The 15,910-nt window shown below is 43.4% G+C and overlaps 2 protein-coding genes across 7 annotated transcripts in view; both read left to right on the plus strand.

The window, feature by feature from the left end:
- Positions 1-486: 486 nt before the first annotated feature.
- On the plus strand, positions 487-4,462 carry LOC125946791 (uncharacterized). Its single transcript, XM_049670801.1, has 2 exons — positions 487-636; positions 3,845-4,462. The coding sequence occupies exons 1-2, from the start codon at positions 564-566 to the stop codon at positions 4,393-4,395; spliced, it is 624 nt and encodes a 207-aa protein (XP_049526758.1). The 5' UTR covers positions 487-563; the 3' UTR covers positions 4,396-4,462.
- Positions 4,463-14,784: 10,322 nt separating this feature from the next.
- The window catches only part of LOC119458159 (uncharacterized), a 96,763-nt gene continuing 95,637 nt past the window's right edge, over positions 14,785-15,910 (plus strand). For 3 of the 6 annotated variants that reach the window (XM_049670806.1, XM_049670804.1, XM_049670805.1), the window contains exons 1-2: positions 14,789-14,946; positions 15,688-15,774. In XM_049670806.1, coding sequence (XP_049526763.1) covers positions 15,702-15,774 — 73 coding nt within the window. In that variant the 5' untranslated portion in view covers positions 14,789-14,946; positions 15,688-15,701. Of the gene's footprint in view, positions 14,947-15,687; positions 15,775-15,910 lie in introns of all 6 variants that reach the window. The other 3 variants (XR_007467884.1, XM_049670803.1, XM_037719985.2) reach the window with 3 other exon arrangements.

A 15,910-nucleotide genomic window follows, 5' to 3' on the forward strand; every position in this document is an offset into this window, starting at 1 on the left:
CGATTTGTGATATGTAGTTAAAATTCAGCATTATATTCAAAATGAACAGTGCTGTAGAACCTTTGCGAGGTTTGTCTAGATTTCAGCTGTGTTTTAATTCTATTATGTTCAGATTTTATCATGGCACACACGAATTTCTTTTATCAATAGGACGACCTCTCTGCCTTTCTGTAAAGAAATTTCTGTCTCTCTCTCTTGTGTCAACATAAAATAAAGACGTCCTTCATTATTCAAACTGAATTTGCAGTTTAACTCGGCGTATGCGTAATGCACTTGAATCAAAAAGATGTCCTAGTTGGCAAGTGCTCTGTATATGACGTCTACAGTATGTTTACTGCTTTGTGTTACTTGCATTGGTCTATTGGAATGTTTTGTTTTTCCAACAAGCTCCACTTCAGGCATTAAGTAGCTCGCGTGATCTTCAGCCATTATTTTGAGCCTAAAATTTTAATCACTTGGCGAAACAACCAATGCTTTGATGTTTCCGCTAAATTGATCAACTTATTCGAAAGAGAAAGCAATTTACAGCTATTTCACCCTTCGTGTTTGCAGGCTGAAGGACAATGACGGTGACAACATTCCTAGTTGCAATCACTTGCCTGGCTGTGTCGGTTGCTGGTTTTGCGTATGAAACAGGTGAGAGATCGTTCCATTTTTATGCATCCGCTTTTGTAAGAAAAATTTACACCGGTCTTCAGTGACAGAAAAATAATAAGGAACGCGCATGTTGGAATGTATGTTCAGCGAAGCCATTTTGAAATGGTTAATTAAATTCCATATACATCTAAGTGTAAATTTACTACTTTATTTCCTCTAAATTTCATGTTGTACTGTCAAGTGTAATGTCATGCAACGTTTATGCTCCGCTTAGAACCGAAGTTGTTTATTTATTTTAACATCTATTGTTTCTGGGTGTAGCTTGATGTTTCCCGTCGGTACCGTGAAGAACGGCAGATCATTATGGGAGATTCACCAGGAATCGATATATACGCATTTGCCCATGAATAAGGGTAGGTCAACTGCAAAAAAATTCAAAGGAAATGTTGAATGTCATCAGCTATGAAATTTTATATGCAGTAGGAACATATATCAGGTTACAGGACATGCAAATGTCATGTCATTCTTAATTCTTTGAGAATGCCGAGCCGAGGAGCATGCCCTAGCACTACTTTGAAGGTCAACAAACAGAAGCCTAAATAATTATATACAGGGTGTTTCATTTTAGCTGCACCAAATTTCCTGTGGCAGATAGCACATTTATAATCCTTGATCGAAACTGCTCGATCAGGCGACCAATACATCAACGAGAAATCAAAATGCCTAATAGAATAATTAACATAATTACACCTATTAACTTTGTATTTTTAATTTTATGGCATATCTTTCTAATCTACGAATTAGAGCCGCTGAGTTCGCAAGGGTATCCACTTAGAACGAATTCTCAGGACTGAACCAGTTTCGAGGTAATAATTTTCAAAGTGTCCGAGGAAATGAATGGGCATGACAAAACAAGTCACATCATGATTAGGGAGGGTGTTGTGAGGCCTTCATTGTCCCCCTACGCCGCACCTATCATTTTTTGCGGAAACGAAAGGGGAGAACACACTCGTTTATGCATTGACTACCGCAAGCTGAACTTCGTCACGGTGCCCGACTAACGGTGCCCGCGCGGGAGTGGGTGGCTTTGAGCCGTCGTCGGCAAGCGGCGTCTGACCACCCAGTGGATATCGCCCGGCGAGCTGCTTCACTGGAGAGGGTCCGGAATGCCAAGCCTAATCACAGACATGTCTAGCCACCGACCTAGGCACAGCCGTCATACCTGGCTTAACGATGAGTGTATACCAAAGTCTAATAATTACAGCTAAATCAAAGATTAACCAAGTGAAACGAAGACACAACCAGGTGAAACCAATGTTACGCTTTGCAAACTCAGGAATAGCTGAGCTAAGCCGCAGCCATTTTTTATACCAAAAACGATGTGTCTCCAGTGATACTTATCAGTGTCGTTATATATATATATATATATATATATATATATATACATAATCTGCGATCGTGCGTGCGTGTGTGTACTCTCGCGAGAATTCTTCGCTGTGTTCGTGAGGTGTATTTTAACGCGACAGCGTTAAGGGCCTGTGTCGCTGAAAATCCGGCATCGGCGTGGGCGCTGGCGCGCCGACTTCGTTGGCAGAAATAGTCAACCCGAACCACCACGACGGTGCAGGCCCTCCGCGATGGGCAAGGCGTTAGTGAACAAAATTGAATTTCTTCAAGTGAAATCCGTCGGAAAACCGTAAAGTACGACTTAACCACAACCTACAGACGTGATAGCGTCGGATTGTAATTTGAATGTACGAGAAAACATAATTATCTTACGCCGAAACTCGAACACAAACCCCTTTTCCGGCATTTATACAATTCATAAAGCGGCACGCCACGGTTCCTTCCTTGAGAAAACACCATCCAGATGGCGCTCTCCTCCAAGGCAGCCGCGCGCTGAGGTGAAGTTGCACAAAAAAGCTGCAGCTGCTGGGAAGCCTGATAAGTTGTCGGGGATCTTTGAATGCTATCGCGTTCCACTCTTAAAGACGAAGCTTAAGCGTCCTCCAAATTTCCATTTCGCAGCCTAACTCGTGTTCAAGCCGTCAACATGATTTTCGCATCAATGGTGGTACGTGATATCATTCGCCATTTTTCTGATATCTCATCGTATTGACATCCCGCTTCATATCCTAGACAGTATTTCCATCCGTCGTACGGATCCGTTGGTTCACACCGTATGCCACCGAATGAGCAACGCTGTGGGCACAGACACTTCGTCGCTTCCACTTGGCGCTGGATTAAAACTATGAGCTATATATATAAAGCCGAGGCCGGAAGGAAGATGACAGCGAATTGTGCAACAGCAACAAGTTTTGATAATTAAAAAAAAGTTTAGGCGTTTTTTCATTGTTCATCTCGCATGAAGAATTATAGCCTCAAGGGCATAGAGGAAAATAATCATCTGCAGCTTTATGAGGAACACAAGCTCAAACTAGAAAAAAATATAATAGAAGCTCTCAAAACACATCAATGACAAACTTGATCGTTGGCAGGGACGGACACTACACTTCTATTTGCTAACACCCAGTAGAGTGTGATGACGAGTATGAAAATTCAGGCTATTGCGCGAATACAGAAATACAGACTATCAGAAATTAGGCAGACGCTCGCCGCCAAACAATAATGTTACTACCTTCCACTGCAGCGCACGTTCTATAAAATTATGCACTTAAACAGCTCAATGCACTTTCAGATGACTAATCAGAGCACGGCACAAAGATATAAGCACGCGCCATCCTTGGCCATCAGTTGTGGCCTCTGGCCAATCAGCCGCAACAGCGTGTTCAAACGCTTACCTACGTGAGCTTTAGCATTGTAGATATACATATTATTTTCGTAAGAAGGCTACATAACTATCATAGAAATTTTTTTGTACTCGTCATCTGCGACGGCTGTTTAGGTTTTGTGAATCGACTTACACTTACTTTTGGCGGAAGAACTGAAGTTCGCACATTGCTACCCTTACATACACGCAGTTTTTCGACTACAGCACTCGTCTCTGTAGCGGCGGGCATCGCAAGCTTGCTGATCTTACGAACAGTTTTAGCTTTGCGAATACGCTTTTTTCGTGAGATATTTTTTACGCCATAATTTGTTCGTAAGTTCGCTTAATGAATTCCGCCCGAGGTATCCAATGTTGTTTTACAACGACATTCCAATGTTCCACTGTATACCAACATGTTGTAAGACACCATATTGCATCGTAAACAAACCGCTTACGTACAATAATTGTGCCTTCCAGAATCCGTGGACTGCGACTTCACGGGCATCGACGTGGATGCTGCCATTTCAAGAATGCTCTCCAAGATTCCAAAGTACGAAGAACGCATATCGGAGACCTATAGAATGTCTTTTGCTGGTATCAAATTCTTCGGCGTCAACACTACAGGAATGAACAAACTGAGTCTTTACGGCCCTGCGATCCCCTATTGCATCAACGGAACCCGCATGATTCAGGTAGACCTCGTCAACGATGGTGACGTCGTCGTGTCGTGGCCATGGAAGACTTGCGAGGGCCGTGAAGGCACGATTGATCTCAAGGCCGACGTTTCGCGCTTCACCACTCAGCTACGTGTCACAGCGACTGGATTTAACGACGTCAGCTTTTCGCATGACGGCCCTGTACTTCCGGTCACCGCCGAAAACATTGTACTCAAGATCAATGGCGCCGGATTGGCCCCGACGGTTGTAACTGAGTACCTCTCCATGGTGTTCCCCGCCGTGCTCCGGGCAATATGGAACTATCAGTTCTTCTACTTTGCGGACATCTCACTCGACAAGGCTGTAGCGTGAAGCACTTGCACAGCCACAGCTGACTGCTACAGAAGTTTAACGTGGGCTACCCGCATCTGAAACAGCAGAAAGTGTAATAAACCTTCCCAAGTTCCAGCGCATTGTATTTCACTTGTTTCCGAGTATGAGTGCTTGCTTTTCGTGCATAGGTTCCGGCACTGGGCTTCCTCTTCCTTTAATTGTATTATTGGCATGAATGCTAATTGATATATGGGAACTCTTAAATTACAGTTTCCATTAGAGTCAACAAGTTACAGCGGTCATGCCGTTCATCAAATATATTACTTTTTATGAGCGACGACTTAAGGGGCACTGTTACGCAGCAGAAGACAGGGTTGATAGAATTTTATTGCTGAATGACTGGTGCCCTGTGAGAAAAGAACACGCAGCTTTGAATTTCACAGCATAGCGAGAAAATGACTATTTCAAGACAGATATTAATAAGTCTCGATGCGCACTGCATCTCACTGTCAAATATATAATTTGTTCCTCATACTGCACTGCGCGCGGCGCACCCAGCAAAAATATGAAATTTTTTCCTCCAAGGAACAGTTAGCTCAATGCTTTGAGAATTACTATGATTGAGCCGTGCTCGTATCAAGGATTGTATTTCATGCTAGCGCAGAATTAACCAAAACGTTTAACACGATAGTAGCATCAATCGGTTTGTAAAGGCCTGGCGATGGCTAAAGTACAGTGGCACTACGGTGAATAAGATTCTAACATAAATATTTCGTCCTTCCGGAATTGCTATGGTCTATTCAGAATATCAGCATGCCGCATCTAACGACCCATTAGACCATAAAAGTAAGGTATTGATGTGGTTCTAAAAAATCCCGCAGAACCAATCTCACCACTTATGTTTATCGACGTTACTCGAATTAGCAGTTAATGTATTGGCACACCCTAGCGCAACCACCGAAAAGCTCCATGTATGGGGCGTGTATAGCCGGTGTGCTTTTATGCGCATCCCTTCGGACAAGCTGTGCCATACAGAGCCACCGCAGCGACGTCCTCCCCTGACGCTTGTTTGAGCATACTCGTATATTCAGACTACATCGTCATAATATTTATGACGCAGGTTGCACTCGGTCCACCACCGCAGAAATGGAAATGATTCTTTTTTTGTTTTCATTTAAGGGTGGCACATACCGAGCGGCCCATACCCCGTGATCCAAGTTAGCGCCAAGGAGATTCATTGAAGGGCGATGTATACCCAGGTACACATAACTAGTGCTCTAAGTCGGCGTAAAAGACATTCAATAAAGAGCGGTACATTGACAGTGACGCTTACCCAGAGACCCAAGTGTGCGGTAAAGAGGTTCATTGAACAGTAGCACATACCCAGTTGGCCATACCGAATGACCCGAATTCGCATGAACGAAGTTCATTGAAGTGTGGCACATACCTAGTTTAACATACGCAGTGATTCAGTTTATATGTTGAAGAGTGACGCATAAATAGTGCCACATAACTGCTAACACAAGTTGGCGTGTAACAGGTTAACTAACAAACGGCACATAAACAATGCTATATATACCCGTGACGCACGTTAGCCATACGATTACTTTCGGACCGGGTTTATAGTCATCAAAGCAGCCCAATGCTTAAATCATTAGATCCAAGTTGGATGAGAAATAGTTAGAGACACTGGCAGACAGGCAGACAGACAGACAGAAATCCAAGAAAATAGCATTACATAGCCTAGGAATGATAATTGCACTAATAGCGACAACACGCACTCGTGCTAGTGGTTTAGGAAGAGCTTGTGGCAGCGCTGCCATAGGTACTTGCTCTTCACCATCTTCAACAGCATCTTCAAGATCGCCCTCATTATTATCATAATCACTATCACCTGTTTATTTATGTACCCAGCAGGAGGAGGGCCTCTCTCAGCGATCTCCAATTTCCCCTCTTTTACGCTCGTTGACCCCATAATAGGACTGCAAATTTCGTCAAGTTCCTTAGCAGGGAAAGGGAGGCTCTCCTTTGTCAGATGCACAATGACAAGGTAAACATACACAGTGCATCGTCTCCCATTAACAACAGCAAGACCTGAACAAAGAGGTCATCATTTAAACCGCGGAAACTGGAGCGGATGATCAGGAGGAAATCCCCACACAACGGCCATAACTCCCTTCTTCGAAGAGGCCCACGGGGCTATAGGACAGAGTAAATTCGGCTTTCCATTGTATCGTAGCCGAATTTATTCAGAAATATGGTCCTTCCTGCTCATCGTCTTAAGCACATCATCCTTATCAATATCCTCATCATCCTCGTTATTCTATTATATAGACTTATGTCTACTGCACGACGAAGGCCTCACCCGGTGATCTCCATTGCCCTTGTCCCGAGCTAGCTGATTTGCAGCTGGGCCTACAGATTTCGTAACTTTACCACACCACCAATTGTCTGCCATCCTCCACTGTGTTGTCATTACCGTGGCACCCAATTTTGCAACGATAATACCCCACAGGTTATCTGTCCTACTCAATACATTGCCTGCCCAGGTCTTTGTGCTTCCAAATGTCAACTAGAAAACAAGCGACCCCTGTTTGCTTTCTAATCCACACCTACGTCTCTCTAAATCCTGACAATACACCCAATATTTTTCGTTCGATCCCTCGTTGCGCAGTCTTTAGCTTCTTCGGCGTATTAAATTTGTTAACCTGCAGCTTCTTGCGCTGCACGAGTAGGTTAGTACCGTGAGAATACAACGATTGTATACTTTTTTTTCAAACATAGCGGTAAGCTGCGGTCATGATTTGGTAATGCTTGTCGTATGCCCTGCAACCCATTTTTATTCTTCCGTACGCTTCCATCTCATGATGAGGCCCCTTCGTGAGTGAATGACCGAGAGAAACCTACTCTCATGGACTCTAGAGGCCGAATGTCAATTAAGAAGCCTTGTTCACATGCTATGGAACATACATTTTGCGGTCTGTATGCTATTCTCAACCATACTCTTTCTTTTTTTCGGTTAAACCTCTCAGTAATTTGTAACAATTCATCCCAGTAGTTTCTGAAAACCTAGTTCCTGCCAACCGCAGGTAGCTGAAGCATTCCCTGTTAACCCTCGATTTTAGTGAAGATCAATGGAAGCCCCTTTGATCTTTCCACTGAGCACATTAAGAACTGGTGAAATGGGGTATAAATAACGTTTGCTTTATTAACGCTCCTAGGAGGTCATGCCTGCATTCAATGCAACAAGTTTCCAAGCGCAGGTCGGCGCCTGCCTAGCGTTGGTTACCGGAGGGCATTAACATCTGCAGTCGCAGAAAAGCTTTCTAAGCAGCTGAATCGCAGTGTGCAAGCTCAGCCACGACGTGCGCCAGTTGAAAACAAGAGTGTTGCTATGCTGCCTTACCTACACAACGTATCGCATAGGCTGAAGAAGAGTGGGCATCACGCTGGAACCAAAGTTGTATTTTTATGCTCCGAAAAAGCTATCCAAGCTTTGTAATCTTGTGAATGCTCCAGGTGCCAGCAGAATTCGATGCTCTGTGCAACTCAGAACGCGCTTTGTGCCCTGTGCCACCACTGTGGTTTACCTTTCGGTTCACGGTTCAAGGCCACCTTGGAATTCACTGCCCTGACTGCGGCTGCGTGCCCCTGCTGGAGCGTTACAAGGTCTTAACTAAACACCGCTCGCAGCTGACAGGCAAAATTATTGAAGCGGGTCATATTAGAAAGTTTGAGCTTGTGTGCAGTTGCCCGTCAATTGACCAAACAAAAAGGGAGGTTACGCATCTCAATCCCTTTTAACCCTTGCACATCTGTCGCGCGTATTACCAACACATGGCAAGTGATCTGTTTTCCCGAATCATCAATACGAGAGTTTTGATAGCTGCCCCTGTTTGCGCGCGTGCCTCCACATTGTATATATACATGGTGCTCCCTACGTCAACAAAATAAAGTTGTTTCCTCCTCCTCCTCCTACGGCAACAAAGTTGCTAGAAGTCAGCGCTGTGTTTGTCTTCGTTTGTCCCTGCCCTTTCGCGCTGTTCTCATTTTAAACATGAACTACCAATATATCTACCCTTCATATCCTTATAACATGGACTGGCAGTTGTAAACAAAGAAAGCGGATGTATCCAATCAGTATTTTAAGATAACGCTTCGACGAATGAGCTATGCACATCTGGATTTTGCACTGTTAACGCAGGCACGTGAATGCGTGTCTCAGGTTGATATTTCTCCACGCTTCAGTTATCGCACATCGCTGCCGTCAAAATGGCGGCATCCAATCAAACAGAAGCGCCTACAATTACGCAACGCGCCATTAAACTTGAAGACGGTGTCGCACTTATCATGGCTGTTACAATTTCTACACGACGTAACCTTAGTGAAAGTAGTCAGGCGCCACAAAGTTTCGGTTTACAAAGCTGTTCAACACACACGGCACTCTGGAAGAAATTCCATGACCGCGGAGGGAGTCACTTTGATACGGCTGAGCTATAAATATTCTGTCAGTGGTATTTAATAGAAGCGGAACGCCCGACCAATGAGGTTGGGGATTTGAAACATAGCTTGAAATATATTTGCTTCGTGGTTTTCATGTCAGACTATGCAACATGCCAGAACACTGTCGCCAGTGTAGTTACAGCTTGAAAGGTTCCCAGCTGTATAATATATAAAACTTTATTTCTTCTCTATTGGTATAACATTCTAGAACCTCTGCATATCGTTACAGATACCTTCGCAGTTATGGGGCCAGTTGCACTACTAGCACTAATAGCGTATTAGTCCTCGCCTCGTGGTGCCATGTTCTAGGGCACAGGTAAGATTTGACTTAAATTTTTGTTTCGTAGTGACCAACTTAATTTTTATAACTTGAGCGCATTTAGTGATAACTGCAAGTTACAGTGAGTGATACGTGTACTTTAAAAGCAGAAGGAGTTTAACTTTTCGTTTGTTGAAGTCCTCCAATGTATTTGATTGCCTTAAAACAGTTCACAGCCAATGTCTGGCCGCTGCTTAGCCCATCAAATGCAAATCAACTCATAATTTAGCACTGCCGCGATGGCTTAGCGGCTATGCTGTTGTACTGCTAAGCAGGAGGTCGCGGGATCGAATCCCGGCCGCGGCGGCCGCATTTAGATCGGGGCGAAATGCGAGAATTCACGTTTCCCCTGCATTAGAGGCCCGTTAAAGATCCCCTGGTGGTTAAAATTATTCCGCAGTCCCCGACTACAGCGTGCCACATAATCAAAATTATGGTTTTGGCACGTAAAACCCCAGAATTTGATTCAATTCAAACTCATAACTTTATAGGCATGTAGTCGTTTAGCACAGAATATTCACAAAATAGAGAAGCGTTCCTGTTCAAATATTGTAGTCCTCATGGGGGCAAAGTTATCATCGCCATTTTAAGTTAAAATTTACCAAATTGGCTAAATATGAATGTTATAAAATTTTCACCGTGCAGAATTCAGTGTTGCTGCCATATGCCATCTATGTTAAAGTGAGCTAAACTGTGCAGCGACCAATGCAAGAGGCATTGGAGCGGGCTTCTTGTGAGTAGCTCTTGTGGCTGTGAGTTTGTTTTCGTCTATACTATATTTCATACTTAGCGTGCAACTCTGCGAAATATACGCAAGAAGTTCCGCCGGAAAATTTATTGTGCCATGCATTCCGTCCCTGCTTTGCTGCGAGCCAACGGCGTTCGCTTCAGCGACCAGCTACCGCCATGGGCTGCACATAAAAAATCCGAAAAGAAAAATAATGAAGAGAAATTGATTTTAACAACGTATTAGCAGCCGTACGAGTACACGGTTTCTTCCTTATTTGATAGATTTCTTACAGCGAAAGCTGTTTATGGCTAGGCGAAACGAAAAACCGTTAGCTACATGTTTCCACAAAAGGTCTCTATTGGCTGCGCCGCCAGTTACGTCGTTCTGTACGTCGCACCAAAGCACGCGCGCCATTGGCAGCACCGTTAGTGACGTCGTTGCAGCTCTGCTCGCAACGCCGCCTCCTCGGCTCGCTGTTGTCGCATGCGTTCGATATCTCGAGTTAGCTCGGCGTCGTGGTTAGCAGCATCCGCCCATCATTGGCGCTTCCGTTCCACTAGAAACACAAGCATGTAACCAATAATTGAGAAAGGCTTCAATACAGCGCCGGGATTAACCAACTGCTAAGCACCTTGGCCGCACGTTTCAGCTTTGCTGGTTATCCATATGTGCGCAGTGCTTGGGCGGTGTTTTTTTTTTTCATGCGATCTTATATTTTAATAAAGGACAGTTTCATCGAATTGCTGGAAAAAACGCCGAATTATTTATTGGTGAAAGCTCACTCACTGCAACATGCTTTTCTAACCTTTAGAGAGTTGCATACTATGTATAAAACGGAGCATAGGTGAGTTTTTCTTGGTGATTGCATTGTCGTGTAACTGAAACTCAGTGGAAGGTGCAACACAGTATGATAAAATGGGAAAGAACAGTGGTGTATTGCCCTTTTACGTGTTAAGAACTGCCGGACTCCCTAGTTTCACTAGACTCCACCACTCTCACAGTTGCACTTTGTTTGGCGTCTGTTGCTGCAGTGTGCTTTTGGCTCTTGGTAAGTATATCACTCAGTTTAAATCTCGAATGGCTATTAACATGAGAGACCCCCCCCCCCCCTAGCCATGTGAAAATAATCTAAATACTAGTTATTTGGCCAAGGGGCCTCTTAATTTTAATTAATCTTAATGTCTTAGCAAGGTAGTTGCCTGAATTGTATGGTTTAGGAAAGAAGAACGGGTAAATGGTGTACAATAAAATAGGCAGCCCTCGAACTCAAGGTCTCCTAGTACAGCAGAGCGACACGGTCAACTTTGATACTTTATATCACTGAATTTCTCCATCCACCATCATGATTTGCCTTTTAAACTAGATGTAGCCATAATTATTTTCTATTAGGAAAGACAAGAGGGATCTTACTTTTTTTAAGCCATGCGAAAAAGAAATTTTGGGAATGGTATATCTAGCAATCGGGACCTTATCTGAGGTGCACTGCGGCTGAAACATTAAAAAAGATAGGCGCAGTGGTGGAGAACTTCGCCCATGGATTTGTCGCATGTTTCATTCTGGTTGTTCGTTGGTTGAATGAGCATGTTTGCGCAGTGTCAAGCACACGCTCTTTGGACGCCATAACAGCGTTCGAGAAACAATACTGCCACTCTGGCTAGCCGTTTGCAGGGATATACTCCACACATGGAATGAAGAGCATTATATACATTGTACTACGTATACATTTATAAGCCTGTGTACAAAGTAGACACTCACTGAAAAAGGTGGACAGCATAAACAGTCTCTCATTTCGGGCACGCTCTTCATAAACTTGAGAGAGTAAGCTGTTCAACGTCATATAAGATCATATTGGGGAAGCCTACGTGTTGCTGATTCTACTTCAAGGAAGCTGTGCAAAACTAGGACATGATTCTGAACTGCCAGCTTTCATCGTCCCTATGTGGCAAGACACCAATTTATTGAGACACGAATTTATTGAGGCATGAATGCATGTGCAGTTTGTGGAGTTAGATGTATTGCCAAAAATATTGGCCTTACTGAAAAGGCATTAGAATTTTGGAACTAACCGCTTTCTGGGGCGCTATAACGTAAGACTATTCCTAATGTATCTATTTCATTTCTACAGTCAGCCCTTCACGATTCGTCAAAAGTTTTTCGGGTGACCCCCACTTGGCCTGTTTGTCACGCGACGTGCCGAAAACTGCGAAAACTTTCGATCTGCTATGGCGTGTATAGAATGATTATGCATGGCTACACCGAAGAAAAGGAAAATGTTAATCGCGATTGTACCCGTTTTCGCCATTAGCCATCTGTTATTTGTCGAAAGTTTTCGGGCTGTGCTTACTGCGTCTGTATGTGATGGCACGTCTAGAAACCGCGAAAGCTCACTACGTCTAGGTGGCGTGCACGCCAGCGTTGTATCGCTAACCTCAAAAGAAAATACTTTAACCCCGGAACGTCGGCAAGAGTGAGTACCACTCGTTAAAGAAAGACAAAGAGACTAGCGCCACATCCTGGCATAATGAGTTTCACACACATTATCTACGCACATCTAACCCCACTCGCACGCGAACTTACGTACACTCTATCGCCAACGTATTAAGGATATGTGAAAGGGCGCACACTTCAAACAATGCGCCAAAGCATGGGTGACAGCGACTACACCGACAGCGCACAAATGATCAAAGCTGAATATTTCGTGACGATCCACGTGATTAAGCGGGGTACTAGTGATAATACATACTTGCTACAAGCTATCAAAAAGAACAGAACAGCTACGTTCCAAGCCTTGTGTGCAGCAAGAACAAATACATTGCAACTGGGCACACCTGCGAGTGATTAGGCGGAAAATAATGAGATAGTGACCACACCAAAGAACTTCGCTGATTCAGAAACGTGACAAGCCACTGCTTCAAAGTAGTTGGCAAATAAAGAACGAATAGCAATACAGTGATCCTGATTGAATTCATAAGCGGAAAGTTGAGATAGTTTAGAATAAGTTTTAAATAAGTACCATATACGCTGCTCGTGCGGGTTGGAGAAAGCTTAATGAGCTACGAAAGCACCTTTACATGTCATTTGAACCTGTGACCAAAGCTTAGTGTCCTCAACCAGTAGTCAGCGTCAACGACCTCTCCCGAAACAAAGGCTTCTTGAGCCACATCGGCCGTCATGTACCTGCATTCTAAACGGGGACGCAGATGAGGCAAGTAATCGACGCGTCACCACGTGTTTGAACGTAGCAGCGCCCACCGCCCACTGCATTAATAAAGCCTTTCTACGTATTGTATTGAACAATAAATCTTCCTAAAATAAGTGGCAGTATATTACTTCTTGTTAGATTGGTATTTGCGTCTGTGCGATAAGCAATTTGGTGACAAATCTTGTTTGTGTCAAAGCAATAAAATATATCTCAGATTCTCACGCTGCCATCTGTCCAGTGCTCTTTTACAAGTGGTGAGCACAAAAATTATGATCTGACAGTTATTCCTGATCACCAAACTGCTTATTTCGCAAGAAATATTAAAATTGACCTTTTCACTTTTATATTATGTAATTAGAAAAGTGTGTTTCAATGAAATTTTGCATATTCGACTGTGGCAATATTACTCCTAGATCCAGTGTCCGAGACATTGGCCTCATAGAGGCCAAGCCTTCCGATATTCCTACAAAGTACCAGTAATACATTATTAGTATGACAAATGATTTGACAGGCTGCGTGGCTGCTCGATGCCTTCTCATTCAGCCGAGGCAACGGCATAATAGCTTTACAAAAATAATGTATATAATATATGAGGGAAAAAAAAACTGCCATAAATCTGCCACATTGGCAATAGAAGTTTGTCGGTTCATGTTTGGCTAGGAACACTGGAGGGCATCCTTCGGGTTGACCACCTCAATGGAGTTGCAGTCTTGTTCCTTCGGTGGCTAAGTGGCTCTGAAGTACACAAATATATCTGGGGCTTTCGTTGCTTCAGTTTCTTGCATCATGGGGAGCTATGATGAATGCCAAGCTCCTCTACGATTAGCCGGTGTTTTTTTTCCATACATACATTAATTGTTGCTAATTGTATGGTTTACTGCGTCACAGCTTTTATATTAATGTATCATTCTTGTAGCAACTCAACATGTTTAATGTATGTCAACATTTATCGAACGTTGTCCCCCCATTATGTCTGTCCAACATGCCAGAGCTTATTAAACGTAATGTTTTTGTTTATTTTATTTATTGTTACTTCACTGACTTACTCTGTCTAAGCTTTATTATTAATGTTTCAGTTTTGTGACAACTCACATGACTGATGTACGCAACATTTTTCGAACGTTGCCCCCCCCCCCTTATGTAATACCCTCAAGGGCCCTTAAGGATACAATAAAATATAATGATGATGATGATGATGATGATTGGATATCATAAAAACATTTCCTCTCATACCTGGAGCTGCTCTGAAGGAGCGCAACGCAGGTTTTATGCCCATAGACCGTACAAGCAAACTGGAGGCTTATACTGGACATGGTGTACAAAAATGTTAGAAAATCCGAAGGCTTCACATGCAGCGCTGAAATAAAGCCCCGGGTCTGCCCAATTAGTCGTTGCAGATATCGCCCAAGGCAAACGTCAAATAAACATCCGGATTTTGCACTGATAGCGGTGAGAAAGCCGAGTGTGTTTCAGCGATTGGTATTTTACGCTACATTCTCCGTGCGTTGTTGCCGTCTCAGCGCCGTGGTCATTAAGCTCCTTGTTAGAGCCAATGAGGGAGTGACGGAAGCAGTGGGCAGCATGGAACGTACCGTTAAGATTGGAAGCGGGTGCATGTTCCACGTGGCTGTTGTTGCACGTTCAACACGATATGAACCTATCAGAGGTCCGTAGGCACCCTTGAAGTTTCGCTTCAAAGCTGTTCGAAAAAGGCGTCGTTCATAACTTCTCGTACAACGCCATTGCAAGGGCCAGTCCGCCTTCACCGAGAACAATCAGCCTACAGGACCAATATTCTGTGCAACGGCGCTCTAGAAACAACGGTGCGACCAGGAAGTAAGTCACTTTGTCCTTGCGTCACCATGCAGATTCCAACCATCTCCTTCAATTATAGCAGCAAGGCGTTCTCGAATAATTGAAGTCGATAATTCAAGTGGGCTTTTTTACATTGTTTTGTTCAGATAGAATACTCAAGAAAACACAGAGAAGCAGGTATTACATCTTTTCTGCTCTATCAAATATGCAGGTGATTGTAGAAAGTCTTAGTGCACCCTTCGAACGGAGCTTTTGGACAGATGTTCATCGCCTTCTGTGCAAAATATTGCTCTTCTTGGCTTCTTAAAGAGAACAGCATGAAATATTTTAAGCTGCATGTAAGACTATAATTTCAGGGTTGGCCTTTTTGATGTTGGTCGAGGCCAGCAAAACCACAAAAAATGTTCTCGTAGCTCATTGTACCACCAAGTGTATTTGTTTAACCGCGGATAAGAGATCGGCGTCAATGATCTCAGGATTCTGTGTATCTACATTCACTTTGTGAGAAGGGTTATTTTATCCGCTTCAAAACATTGCGAAATTCTGAACACACATCAGGAGCTAGTGTTCATGGTTGTTATAATTTCTATGATATGTATCATTACCCTATGAGGAACATGTAGCAGAAAGTGAACTCACTTGGCAAAATTTACGAGACCTTGCACACGGTGCATTTCAGTTTCTCTATTGCAATAGTAATTTGCTACTACCACGATGCATTGCAGTTATCTAACACTTCATAACCTACGGATGTCTTTACAGATTTATCAGCAAATATGGGGCCTTCGAAACTACTTGGCGTAATCGCTTTTGTCTCTTCATCATGTGCTGCGATGTTCTACAACACGGGTAAGTTGCCACCGCCATACTTATCAGGAATTTAACGTGCTTAAGCATCTAATTTTGACTGCTATACTCTCTGCAAATACAATTTTATCGGCAGTACTATCATTCTACAGAATATATTCACTTCAATTTGAAAAAA

The sequence above is a fragment of the Dermacentor silvarum genome, chromosome 7 (genome assembly GCF_013339745.2).
Source record: "Dermacentor silvarum isolate Dsil-2018 chromosome 7, BIME_Dsil_1.4, whole genome shotgun sequence".
NCBI classification, from domain to species: Eukaryota; Metazoa; Arthropoda; class Arachnida; order Ixodida; family Ixodidae; genus Dermacentor; species Dermacentor silvarum.